This window comes from Hippichthys cyanospilos, chromosome 20 (assembly GCF_059441005.1).
Source record: "Hippichthys cyanospilos isolate Australia breed blue-spotted pipefish chromosome 20, RoL_Hcya_1.0, whole genome shotgun sequence".
NCBI classification, from domain to species: Eukaryota; Metazoa; Chordata; class Actinopteri; order Syngnathiformes; family Syngnathidae; genus Hippichthys; species Hippichthys cyanospilos.
This window is the reverse complement of record NC_142388.1, coordinates 377,718-390,629: the sequence shown is the minus strand read 5'-3', so window position 1 is coordinate 390,629 and position 12,912 is coordinate 377,718. Positions and strand designations below refer to the sequence as shown.

The window sequence follows — 12,912 nt, the reverse complement described above, 5'->3', positions numbered from 1 at the left end:
CCAGTTAGTCTCTGCTTCCGTAACATTCATTTAAAAATTCCGTTCCAGTCATCCACTTGCATTTGAAAACATTCAAACTTCCGGTGCAAGGCGGAAGTGAGGATTTTATTTGACGAAAAGGAAAACAGTTTCAATGTAATCCTGGAGGAGAGTGTCGTAGTCGGCGTCCATTTTTAATTAAAACGTGCCCCCCCAAAAAACCTTAATACAAGTCCGACCAAAAGCTGCGGTGATAGTAGGGCCACCGTAAAACAAGGACCCTCCCCCTTACGTTCCAGTAATACACTTTCATTTGAAAACCTTCCAACCTCCGGTGCAAGACGGAAGTGAGAACTTTTACTTTAGCGAATAACCAAAACGTCATATGCTGCGATGTGAACCCGCACTATTCATTCTGGAGGAGAGCGTCTGCGTCGTCATCCATTTGTTGTTTACATTTTTCCCATTGAATTCAACTTGTCGAAAGTAGCTCAAAATGAGTTTTTCGGACACATGCGCACGTCACTCCCCTTGCCAAACATTCTGAATGCGGTCCTCTGTGACAACTACATATGTTCGCTAGCTAATTTGGTCAAAGGTTTTTTTTTTTCTTTTTCTCTTGTCTGGTGGAAATGCCACGCGTCGAGAAGCCAAATGATAAAGGAACGACAAAAAGGTAACCTTTGGCAACATTTCTGTAAGAACAACGCTATTACTTTTTTTCCCCCTCATGCAGTCGACCTAAGTTGGACTGGCAGTTCGTGCAGAGGTTCTGCGACATCCAGAAGGTTCTTTTCTCGTCATGCTTCAGCCAAAGTGTCCTCATGTTTGCCACGCTACTCGCAGTCACTTTAGCAGGTATTTTCAAGCTCGGGGGAAAAAAAAGCTACTTCTCCTGTGCAGCTTTCGCAAGATCGGAAGTGCCTGACGCCATTGCCACGTGACCAATCATCTTGCGATTTCATCCATTTTTGTAACGCGGTTACGAGAATCGGCTTATGAATATGAAAATAAAGCCATCATTTAAGGAAATTGTCCATTTTAAAGAACACATTTTAATAGAAAAATAAAGTATTGCAAGAGTAGTCGCAATTTCACAAGAAAAACAATCACGATATAATGGAAATCATGTCAATTTTACACATTTAGAAATGTAGTCCACGTCTTAGTCAAAGTCCTGTTGCGAGACTCGTCACAATTTTACAAGATGAAAAGTCGCGCAATTACAAAATGAGTCACAATTCTTTTTGTCAAGTGTTGCGAGAATATCGATTAGGTTGTCCAAACGATGGCTCTTGGGCCACTTGCGGCCCCTCATCGACATTTTTGTGGCACGCAGCATTTAAAATCAAATAAATAACAAGTTAAAAATAAATAAATACAATTATTTGATGCGTAGCCTGTGTTAACAGTCTCCCCCCAAAAAGTCCACATTTTCCTCATCGTCCTTAGCAAAAAGCTTGTCCCGGTCAACATGCTCCCGCGACCTTTGGCTTCCGACCTTTTGCCCGTCTTTAATGAGCCGGCCGTCTTTTCTTTATTTTAACGAGTTCTTTCCGTGTCGAAACAGAGCAGCTGATCATTTACCAAGTGGGCGTCCTTCCCAGCCGCTTCTACAACGTGCTGGCCGACAAGGACCGGCCGGGCTTCCGGAACCTGCTGCTCACCGCCGCGCTGCTCATCGTGCTCAACTCCACCGTAAGGCCCGCCCCCAACGCGCCAAATTCAGACTCGGCCGGCGTCCCGTCAAACCGCCACATCCGGCCAATCCTTGTATCACGCCACGCCTGGCTCGGACGTCGCCTCAGTCTCGTACCGCGACTGTAACGGCGGCGAAAACGGATTTTGGAATTCGTCGGACGAGCTTGGACGCTTTTTGTTTTTTCTTTGCCAGTTGAAAAGCCTGGAGCAGTACATGGGCAACCTGCTCTACGTCCACTGGCGCACGGCGCTGACCGAGAGCCTGCACAAGGCCTACTTCCGGGGCCGCGTCTACTATACGCTCAACGTGCTGCGCCAGGACGTGGACAACCCGTGAGGAACGCCGGCCGGCCGGCCGGCCGACTTTTGCCGCCGTTTCTCAGGCCGGCCGCTTTTGCCCCCAGCGACCAGCGCATCAGCCAGGACGCCGAGAGGCTGTGCAAGCAGATGAGCGGCGTGGCCAGTCGCCTGCTGGTCTCGCCCTTCACGCTGACCTACTACACCTACCAGTGCTTCGGCAGGTAAGGAAGAGCGCCGCCTCGCTCGGCTTAGCGAATACCCCCTTTCCCCGAATGCCAGACGCGCGTTCTTCCCCCGCGGAGGTTTTCCGTTTAAGCTTAACTTTGGCTATTTATGGCCCAATTTGAGGCCGGGGCGAAGGCCGCGCGCCGTACTCGGGGAACCGGGGCTGGCCGGAGTCGCCGGCAAAAAATGGACGCTTTCCGTTTGGGTTGACTTTTGAAAGATGTACAGTAAGGAGTCCTTGTTTGCTTTTCAGCACGGGCTGGATGGGCCCGCTCGGCATCTTCGCCTACTTTGCGGTGGGCACGCTGGCCAACAAGGTCCTGATGGGACCCATCGTGTCCGCGCTCTTTGAGCAGGAGAAACTGGAGGGCGACTTCAGGTAGCGTACCGATAACAATGAGTTTGACGCCCCACGCCCATACTTTTGGCCTTCTGTTTTGGGGAAAAAAAGTGCATCTTCTATTTGGGGGATTACGGTTCGTGTCCCCTTGTAATCTTTGTCTCCAAAATAAATGTGAAAAATGTTGCGCCTCCGCAGATTCAAGCACATGCAGATCCGGGTCAACGCCGAGTCGGCGGCTTTTTACAGGTCAGCTAGCGCGCGCTCGGGGGCCGCCTTCGGGGCTGACCTTCGGGGCGGGGACCCCCGGGATGGGCAGGGCCGGCAAAGTGGAGCACGCCAGGACGGACGGGCGGCTGCAAGCTTTGCTGCGCGCTCAGCGCCGCCTGGTCAACAAGGAGCTCTGGCTCTCCGGTAAGCCGCGCCGGCCACGCCCGAATCGACGAGGTTCCGACAAAGACGGTACGAGTTGTGACGACCCCGCAGTCGGGGTCAACACCTTCGACTACCTGGGCGGCTTCCTCAGCTACGTCATCATCGCCATCCCCATTTTCGCCGGCCTCTACGACGGCCTCACGCCCGGACAGCTCAGCGCGCTCATCAGCAGGGTACGCCGCACTTTTTTTTCCCTTTTAGCGCTTGCACTTTTTTTTCTCTCTTTCGAAACGTTAATGATTTCATGTTCTTCGATTCGGGATATTTTGGGAGTTCAAATTCAACCGAGCGTTCCAAGTAAAACTGCCTGGAAGGTGACTAAGGTTTTAAATAAATTGCTGCCCAAAATTCTATGAATTTGCTCACAAAAAAAACCCTAAAATTGAGAAGAATTGCCAACGGAAGAATATATATGTACATATGTTTGAAAGGGATTTAAGAATATCTCAGAGTAGTGTCAATTTTGCATTGAAAACTTAAATATCAACTCGCAAATGAATTCAATAATATTCTTCAAGATCCTCCGAGTGAGACCGCCTGGGAGTTGAATACCATTTTCAAGCCCCCAAATGATTTTTCTATGAAAGTCAACATATGCTCCCACGTGTGTATCTCGTTTAGAAGGAATGAAAATATGGAAGGGGAAAATGGTGCCCCCCCCCCCCCCCCCCCCGGTCCTTAGTCGCTAAGCGAGCGGCCGGGCACGTTGTTTGCAGAACGCCTTCGTGTGCATCTACCTGATCAACGGCTTCACGCAGCTCCTCGACCTGTCCGGCGCGCTGTCCGACGTGGCCGGCTACACCCACAGGTAGCCCCGCCCCTCACGCCGCGCCCGCCCCCTGCCGGCCGCCCCCGGTCACCCGCTCCGGCCCGGGCTCAGGGTGGGAGAGCTGCGGGAGGCCATGGAGCGCGACCTGCGCCGGCAGCGCGACTACGACCCGGCCTCGGGGGAATCCTACGACTTCGACAGGTACCCGCGGCTCCAAACCACCAGAGACGTTTTTTAGCGGCGAGTCAAATTCACGTTCCGCGAATGGGATATTCGCCCGAATGCGTATTTTCAAAGATTTTCTTTCGGGGGTGGGGGAGCAGCGACCTGAACGTGCACGGCGGCCCCACCGACACGGCCTTCGCGCTGGAGCGCCTGTCCTTCAAGTCGCCCGTGTCGGAGCGGCCGCTGGTGGAGGAGCTGAGCCTGACGGTGCGCGAGGGGAACCACCTGCTGGTGGTGGGCGACACGGGCGCGGGCAAGACCTCGCTGCTCAGGGTCCTCAACGGGCTGTGGGAGGCCCACGGCGGTCGGTGGCGCGCCCGCGCCGCACGTAGCCAGTTTCCGCCATCTGTCGAGCCCCCCCCCTCCCCCCGAACAGGCTTCGTCCAAATGACCGCCTGCTTCGGGCCCAGGGGGACCCTCTTCCTGCCCCAGAAGCCGTACCTGACGGACGGCACGCTGCGCCAACAGGTCAGCCGGGGTCGCCGCCCCCCCCCCCCCCTCGCCGCGCCGCGCCGGCTCGAACGTCGCCAAAGGCCGCTCTCCCGACAGGTCATCTACCCGCTGACGGACATCTACCCGCGGTCAGGTGGGCGCCGCCCCCTCGCCCGCCTCCGCACCCGTACCCCGACCCTAACCTTACATACCCCCGCCCCCCCAGGCTCCGTCGACGACGACAGAATCATGAGGTTTCTGGAGCTGGCGGGCGTGGTGAGTTTCGCGCATACGACGGACGGCGTCGCGCGCGGCTCGGTCTCGTTTTTTTTCGGCTCACAAACAGCAATATTTCCATCCGTCCGTTTTCTTAGTCTAGTTTAAGATTTGAATTTATTTCAAAAATGGTGATATTTATTTTCAAACGACTTAAAAAAGATTACCTGGCAATTCTCTTTCCAACGGTTTGGTTTTAAGAATAATTTGAAGAAAAAGACAAAATATCCTTTCCGACAGCGGCGCAGTTTAAAAAAAAAAAAAGACTGGCTTTTTTTGAGCGTCGGACACGTCCGTCGGGCCGCACCTAAATAGATCCGCGCTTGGTTTGACCCGCTCGGAGACGACCGGAGTCCACCGACAGACTTGCCTCCGGTCTGCGTGTGAGTTGATGCCGCCGAGCCGCGCGCACGCTCGCACCCGTCCCAATCAGCAGAACAACGATCGGCCGCTAGGTGGCGCCATCGAGCACGTTTAATACTAGGGAGCGACATGCCTCGCCCCTCCCTTCCTTTTTTTCCCGGGTAAGGCACCGGGTGGATGGGAGGATAGAACGGGGCCCCCCCCCCAATTTTTCTCACCACGTTTCCTTTTAGGAAAGTCTGGTGGGGCGGACGGGCGGCCTGGACGCACCGGTGGACTGGAACTGGTAAGGCCGCTTCCCGTCGGGCTTCGGGCCGGGTGGTTTTTGAGCCTTTCGTCAGGTACGACGTCCTGTCCCCGGGCGAGATGCAGCGGCTCTGCTTCGCTCGACTCTTCTACCTGCAGCCCAAGTACGCAGGTGCGTCGGGGGGGGCGGCGGGGGCGGGGCTTGCGCGCGGCTGACCGAAAAAGCCCCCTCGGCCTCGGCGGCAGTGCTGGACGAGGCCACCGGCGCCCTGACGGAGGAGGCGGAGGCGCGGCTGTACCGCACGTGCAAGCGGCTGGGCATGACCCTGGTCAGCGTGGGACACCGCGCCAGCCTGCTCAAGGTCTTTTTTCCCACAAAACCTTTATTACCCAAGACTTTTCTCCCATGGCTTGTTTCTACTCCAAACGCTAGTTGTGTTCCATTTGGGGCACGTTTTATTATTTCCAGTTTCGGATGAAGGCGCGACTTGTAGAAAGCTCGTAAAAGGGATTGATTTCCCGCCGTTTGTGTCTCGCGGCAGCACCACCACACGCAGCTGAAGCTGCGCGGCGACGGCTCTTGGGAGTTGAGCGCCATCGAAGATGGCGCCCCGTGAGACCGCCTTCTCGTCCGCCCGCCGCTTTCGGGGATGGCGCCTCCGCTTTTTTTTTTCTCGTTCCGTCCCCGAGTCCGAGCGGGTCGCGGACACCTTCCTTGGTTGGCGATGCGGGACAGATTAAAAAAAAAAAAGGCTCATTAGAGGCTCATTAAAAGGCTCTCAAAAAAAGTGTTCATTTTGCGGGCGAGGGCTCGCGGAGGCGGCGGTGGCCTCGGATGATCTCCTGCACCGCGGCGGGGTCGTCCAGCGTGCTGAGGTCGCCCAGGCCGGCGGGGTCCCGCTCCACCACCTTGCGCAGGATCCGACGCATGATTTTGCCCGAGCGCGTCTTGGGGAGGCGCTGGACGAACTGCCGCAACCGCAGGCGCTCGGTTAGCCCTTTTTCGCCCCTTTTTGTTTTTTTCGTTCCGTTGGCTTTGCGTCGGCCTCAAACGGGCGGGGCCTTTCAAGCGATCGCGGGGGCGGACCGACCTGAATGTGGTCGGGGCAGGCGTACTTGGCGATCTTGTCGGAGACGCTCCTGTTGATCTGCGAGGCCAGGTCGGCCTCCCGGGCGTCCTGCTTGAGGACCACGAAGACGTACACGCCTGCGGGCGCCCGGACCGCCGTCAGCAGCGCCCGGACCGCCGTCGGCGGCGCCCGGACCGGCGACGGCGCGCTCACCTTGGCCTTTGATGTGATGCGAGCAGCCCACGACCGCAGACTCGGCCACCGCCGGGCACTGGTTCTGCGGCGCGGAGAGTTAGCGTTAGCGATACGCTAAGCCGCCGGAGCGGAGCGGAGCGGAGCGGGCGCGGCTTGAGATCCAATTCCAACGTTGTGATAACCTTCAGCAAAAACTTGTGTCCAAACGCAATCGGTTTTATTTTCAAGCAAAGCATTGCAAATTTGCCATGCGTGACATGTTTAGTACAAATAAATACGTGAACGTTCCTTTGGTTTTCTAATTGGACTTATCCTCCGCGTCCGCGCGTAGCAAGTCAACTCGGCAAGCACTAGCGATACTAGCGATACTAGCGATACTAGCGATACTAGCGATAGCGTATCGCCCCGCTCACACGCGCGTCAACTGTCAAGCGCGCGGTGATGACACGGTCATTTTTTCAAAATGAACTCCATATATAAATGATACGTTTGTATTTTGGATCGCTTACGTTTGCCTTTTTTGAAGCGGCAAAAGGTCACGAACGGAGCGCGCGCCAACTCGAGTTTTGGCCAACCGTCTCCCAGAAGCGGGCCACATCATCAAAATTCGCCGTCTTTATCGGTTTCCCCGCGCAAAGGCGTCGTACGGTCCAGCTTCCCGCTTAGCTTCGAAGGGCTTTTTTTTTTTTCCGGGGAGGCTGGCCGACACCCTCGACCAGTGCTCGCGACGCCGATCGGGTGAAAACCGCGACCGCCGGCCGGCACCGTCGCCGTACGGACGACTCGCGAGCGACAAACTCGGAACGGGACCCCGTCCCTCGTCCGGCGCCGACGTAGGATACGGACGAGCGAAAAGCCCAAGGTCCGCGAAAAAAGAAGGGCGAAAGGCCGCCCGGAAGGCTCTCACCACCGCGTCCTCGATCTCGGCCGTGCCGACGCGGTGCCCGCTGACGTTGATGACGTCGTCCAGGCGCCCCGTGATCTGGTAGTAGCCGTCCTCGGAGCGGTGGGCGCCGTCGCCCGTGAAGAAGTGACCTGGGGGGGGGCGGCCGGCTCAGCGCCCGGGCCGGCAGCGGCGCCGACGGCGGACTCACCGGGGTAGGCCTTGAAGTAGGTGTCCACGAATCTGGGGTGGTCCCCGTGGATGCTGCGGGCCATGCCGGGCCACGGCTGGCTCAGGCACAGCGCCCCCGACGCCTCGGGGGACTCGGCCTCCAGGCCCTGCGCAGAGCCCGCCAAAAGCCCCGTTTCGGCGAGGCGTCCTCTAGATGGCGCTCTCGGCTTAACGGTTCGGGGGCTCCGAACTGGCCGGGAACGGCTCGGGACCGACGCTCGCTCGAGCGTCGCTTCTGATACTGGCCCCGCCCCCTCGCGCACACACACACCTGGGCGTCCATGAGCGTGGGCTTAATGCCAAAGAAAGGCCTCATGGCCATCCCCGGGACGATGTCGGCGTGCGGCTCCGACGGCCTCGGGGCGATGCAGATGCCGCCCGTCTCTGATGGGACGGAAAAAAATGAGAAGCACAAACACTCACAGGCACATATTCTCTAGCCTCTGTAAAAAACTAAACAAAAAAAGCAACGTTGCTGTAAAAAAAAAATTGGGGGGGGGGCTTAAAAGAGCGGTCACAGAATGAAAGAGTTCATGCAAAATGCAATATAACATCGGTGCCTTCCACAGTCGTTGAAACGTGATGGAGCCTGCTCGAAACAACCACCAACAAAAACACAGCAAAAGTATGCACCACCTAACCCTAACCCTAGCCCTAACCCTAACCCTAACCCTAACCCTAACCGAGTGGGCGAAACGGAGCCCAAACGTTCCCACGCAAACAGCCGTTTGGTTTTCTTGGTCTCGTTGTTGTCGCCGCGGCCGCATTCCCAAACGGGCGACAGCTTGGCGCGGCCCAAGCGGGACGACTTCAACATAATCTGACGGCTTTGTTTATTTGTTTTGCCAAAAGGGGAGGGGGCCCGCGGCCGAGCAGGGCCTGGCAAAAAAACTAAAGCCTCGGCGGGCTCCGCTCAAACTCAATAAAGTGCTAAATACAGACGAAAGCGCCCGGACGCAGAAAAGTCATACATCCATGGCAAAAGTATGGCACCTTCAAATCAATAAAGCAATGAGGAAAACCCCCTCATGTTTTGCGTCACGCGGGCCATTCGTGTCATTCCGGAGCTCGTCGCGCGCTCGCTCACGTTTGAACGGACGCCGGGCCTTTTGGGGCCGGGGCGCTCGGCGGGATCTGAGGTCGCCCCCGCGCATCGCGGACGGGGCAGATGGCCGTTTCCGATGAGCAAAATGGCATTACGGTGCCACCGGCGAATATGGCCTCATACGCTAATTTGCTTGCTCGCCGTTGGACGCGAGAGGCGGAGCTTGGCTTGAATGCCGGCGTTCTCCGCAGAGGACAAAGAATAGGTGAGCGCGGCCGCGCCGATGGCGTCGAAGGACGCCGATAGAAAAACCGGCGAGGGGGGCGGGCGCGACTCACCCGTTTGCCACCAGGTGTCCAGCACGGGACAGCGTCCCTCCCCCACCACGCGGTGGTACCAGTCCCAGGCCTCCGTGTTGATGGGCTCGCCCACTGCGCGCAAGGCGTGGCCGCGTCACGGGGGAGCGCCCCGACAAAACCCGGCCGACGGCGGGGAAACCCGGCCGACGGCGGGGGGCGGGCGACGTACCGGATCCGAGCGTCTTGAGACTGGAGCGGTCGTACTTGCGCACCCAGCGGTCGCCGTACTTGAGCAGCAGGCGGATGGCGGTGGGGGCGCCGTAAAAGTGGTTGATTTTCAGCCTCTCCACCATCTCCCAGTAGCGTCCTGCCGCGACGGCGCGAGACGGGCGCGCTTACGGTTAGGGCTGGGGTCGGGGCTGGGCTCGGGCTCCCGCTTTCAGCTCCCGCCGTCCCTTCGGCCCCATTACCCGGGTCGGGATAGACGGGCGTGCTCTCGAAAAGGACGCTGGTGCCCCCGTTGGCCAGGGGGCCGTACACCGCGTAACTGTGACCCGTGATCCAACCGATGTCCGCCACGCAGCCGAACACGTCTCCGTCCCGGTAGTCGAAGACGTACTGCGGCGTGACGGGCGAAAATAGGTCGCATAAAATGTAATGGGCGCAATTCGAAAATATCCAATGGATAATACAAAATGAAATACCCGTAATAAATGATAGGATAAACAACGACAAGTAAAACGCAATCAGATGAATCGCCGTCAAATATATCAACTATCGAAAATACAAAACGAAGAAGACGAAGAAGAGGATACGGTAAGGATCGTCGGTCCCTACGTCACGACAACGCGGTCGCCTGGCGACGTTGCGTTTCGGGTCAGTCGGAGCGCATTTATACAAGCGACGCAAGCGTACCTTGTGCGTGAGCATGGCGTAGAGCAGGTAGCCGGCCTGCGTGTGGACCAGGCCTTTGGGCTTGCCGGTGCTGCCCGAGGTGTAGAGCAGGAAGAGGACGTCCTCGCTGTCCATGGCGGCCGGCCGGCACGTGGCGTCTTCCAGCGCCATCTCCTACGGGAGGCGGGCGGGCGCCCTCTGAGTCCCGCCCGGGCGGGCGGGCGGGCGGGCGGCGGCCGGACGCCCTCACCTCCTCCATGTCCACGTCCCTGGGCGTCATGTCCACGGGGGCCTCCGTCCCCTTGGCCACAAACACCTGGCGCACGGCGGGGCAGCGGCGCAGCGCCTCGTCCACCGTGTCCTTCAGCCGGATGGCCTTGCCGCCCCTCGCGCTCTCGTTGACCGTGATCACCGTGCTGGACCCGGCTGAAAGGCCGTTCCCGAGGGCCGGCCGCAAACGTCTTTCAGCCCCGACCCCTGCCGCGGCTTTGCGCTTCCCCGCGACGGGCGGGAGCGATGCCAGCCGCGAGAAAATGACCCCGGGCTGTAAACGAAGACGGACGCCGGCGAAGCCTCGCCGCCCAGCTTTACGACGCGGGCGGGGAGACGCCCCGCGCTCGCAAACTTCCGCCCGGCTCGACCTCTGGACCCGCTGCGGGGGCGCGCGCCCTCGTCATTCTCGTCATTCCCGGCAACGCGCAAAGGACAATTTCACCTGTGCAAACGGGGCCTGTCAAAGGTCCTTGGAGTCTTCATGTCGGGCCGTTATTTACATTTCGAGAAAAGCCCGTCCCGTTGACTTCCCGTAATGGCACGCGGCCCGCAAAGCCTTTGGACTTTTTACTTCAAGCGCGTTCCAACCCGCTTTTTTTTTCGTCCGGGTTCCGCTTCGAACCGTTCTTTGATAGCGGCCAAAACGCCACGCCGACGGCAAAGCGTGAAAGCCTCGGGCGCCGCTCCTCATTCGCCCTTTGCCCCGCGCCGCGCCGCGCCGCGCCGCTCGGCTCGGGGGCCGCTCCGACTCCCTGGGCCGCGGCCGCAATAAAGGATTATCTTATCGCCGCTACGATCGAGGGGAGGGAAGAGTCGGCGGCCGTCGGCGCGGCGCCGCCTTTTCCAAACGGGTTTTTCCGCCGTGTTTTGACAACACGCCGTCACCGCGCCAGTTTAAATGCACAAGTGACCATCAGGACGGCGGGCGTTCCGCGAGCTCGGATGCAAGGCCCGCGACCGTTTACGGGGTTCGACACAAATGTGGTACCGACGCGCGGCGTTTTCATATTAACCTGGAACGGCCCGCTATACCGGGAGAAAAGGACGGCGTGACCCCCCGGCTGTCGGTCGCGGGGGGAAAATTTGACTGGGATTGTTTTGTTTTGATTCCCTTTAGCGCAGCCCCACCTAGCGGAAGCATAACGCGAGCCCAGCCGCGACCGTAACTTCGGTTCTATGCGCCGTATAACGCGGTGCGCCTTACGCGTCTAAAACTAGGCCATCGGATGAAATGAAGGCGCGCCTTATAATCCGGCGCGGCCCATAACGCGGAAAGTCCGCTTCGGGAGCAAAGGCGAGCGCAAGGTCGCGGGAAAAGCGGCGGCGGCGGCCCACCGTCTCGGATTCGCTCGGCGAGGGCCTCGGCGCTGAAGCCGGCGAAGACCACGTTGTGCGCGGCGCCCACGCGGGCGCAGGCCAGCATGGACGCCACGGCCAGCGGGCACGGCGGCATGTAGATGGTGACGCAGTCGCCCTTTTTCACGCCGCGCCGCCGCAGCAGGTTGCCGGCGCGGCAGGTCATCTCCAGCAGCCGCCTGTTGAAGCACGCCCACGCCGAGCGCTTTTGATCCCCCCCGGGGCCGGAACGGCGCGAGTCGCCGCCCGGCGGCCGGAGAAGCCGGCCCGCCCGCTCGCCGCCACCGACCTGTAGGTGACCTCCACCTGGGTTCCGGGTTCATCCCTCTCCCAGATGAGGGCCACTTTGTCCGGGTTGACGTGCGCGTGGCGGTCCAGGCAATTGACTGGAACGGTAAACGTCGGACGCAATGGTCACGCCGCGCGGCCTCTCTTTCAATGCGAGTGCAAAAAAACATTCTGGGATGAAAAACTGCGCCGTAGACCCCCGTTTACAGCTTAATGGGCGCGTTCTACGTCGTGGGACGCCCAAACTTTTGGGGGGTTAATAGAAGGATGCCCGAGCCATTGGAAATTCTTGGACTCCCTCCATCCTTTTTTCCGCCGGCCTTGTGGCCAACGTCATTTTTACTCAATGCCAATGTCATTTTTACTCGACGGTGGGCCACGGCCAGTAGTTTACGTCCCATGTGCGCAACTTAGCAATCGCTAATTCGTCCGCTTGTCACCGTCAGGTACAAAACGTACTTCCAATTTGGTGAGTGTCGCTCTCCAAGTTTTTCAAGTGGAACTGGGTCGCGTTAAGGAAAACGTCGACAGCGCGCGATTTGCACTTTTCGTCACTTGAATAACTAGTGATAATTTGGCTTCATATTTGATCAACAATGCTGCGCCGGACGCCCCCCCCCCTCCCCCCCCCCCGACACGTGACCGCGCCAAGCGCTCGGGGCGTCGCACGTGCGCGACTCACCCGAGACGTTGAGCTGGCCCCCGCGGAACCAGCTGACCTTGCCCCGCTCCCAATCGCAGTCGAGGACGTCTCCGAACGGCCGGATCCAGTCGAGGCGTCGGCGCGCCACGGCCCCCCAGAAGCGCTCCTTGTGGGCCAGCGAGAAGTCGCGGAGCCCCGCGCGGTCCCGCACGTCCTGGAAGTCCGCCGCTTCCGCCATGAACGCCGCCGCCGGGGCCGGTTCCGCCGGTGCCGAGTGGCTCTTCCTCCACGGCGGGTGGCGGCGGAGGAGCCGCGACGCGGCCGTTGCGATCCATCCCCGGGAGCGCCACATTTGCGGAAATTTGCCCAAAAGTGACGCGAGAGCGCCGCGCGGGGAACATTCGCTTTCTGGAAGGGGGGGGGTGATAAAAGAGCTCAGCTCCA

At 58.9% G+C, this 12,912-nt stretch overlaps 2 protein-coding genes across 4 annotated transcripts; one reads left to right on the top strand and one right to left on the bottom strand.

Moving 5' to 3' along the window:
• Positions 1–336: 336 nt before the first annotated feature.
• On the top strand, positions 337–6,844 carry abcd4 (ATP binding cassette subfamily D member 4). Of its 2 annotated transcripts, none has more exons than XM_088402921.1 (19): positions 337–655; positions 716–837; positions 1,550–1,677; positions 1,874–2,013; positions 2,085–2,201; positions 2,459–2,584; positions 2,744–2,794; positions 2,865–2,959; positions 3,032–3,153; positions 3,697–3,788; positions 3,861–3,950; positions 4,073–4,278; positions 4,351–4,442; positions 4,524–4,560; positions 4,633–4,682; positions 5,279–5,331; positions 5,387–5,463; positions 5,538–5,653; positions 5,834–6,844. In XM_088402921.1, exons 1-19 carry the CDS (start codon positions 612–614, stop codon positions 5,906–5,908), a joined length of 1,833 nt encoding a protein of 610 aa, XP_088259047.1. In that variant the 5' UTR covers positions 337–611; the 3' UTR covers positions 5,909–6,844. The 2 variants fall into 2 exon arrangements, with proteins under 2 accessions (XP_088259047.1, XP_088259046.1); XM_088402920.1 differs by having other exon boundaries at positions 4,070–4,278.
• acss1 (acyl-CoA synthetase short chain family member 1) lies at positions 5,725–12,902 on the bottom strand. Of its 2 annotated transcripts, XM_088402919.1 has the most exons (14): positions 12,508–12,900; positions 11,827–11,923; positions 11,517–11,716; positions 10,159–10,334; positions 9,930–10,082; positions 9,485–9,632; positions 9,244–9,381; positions 9,054–9,146; positions 7,942–8,054; positions 7,651–7,777; positions 7,464–7,591; positions 6,575–6,638; positions 6,383–6,498; positions 5,725–6,260 (listed from the first exon to the last, which is right to left on the bottom strand). In XM_088402919.1, the coding sequence occupies exons 1-14, from the start codon at positions 12,818–12,820 to the stop codon at positions 6,084–6,086; spliced, it is 2,043 nt and encodes a 680-aa protein (XP_088259045.1). In that variant the 5' UTR covers positions 12,821–12,900; the 3' UTR covers positions 5,725–6,083. The 2 variants fall into 2 exon arrangements, with proteins under 2 accessions (XP_088259045.1, XP_088259043.1); XM_088402917.1 differs by having other exon boundaries at positions 6,383–6,638; positions 12,508–12,902.
• Positions 12,903–12,912: the final 10 nt, after the last annotated feature.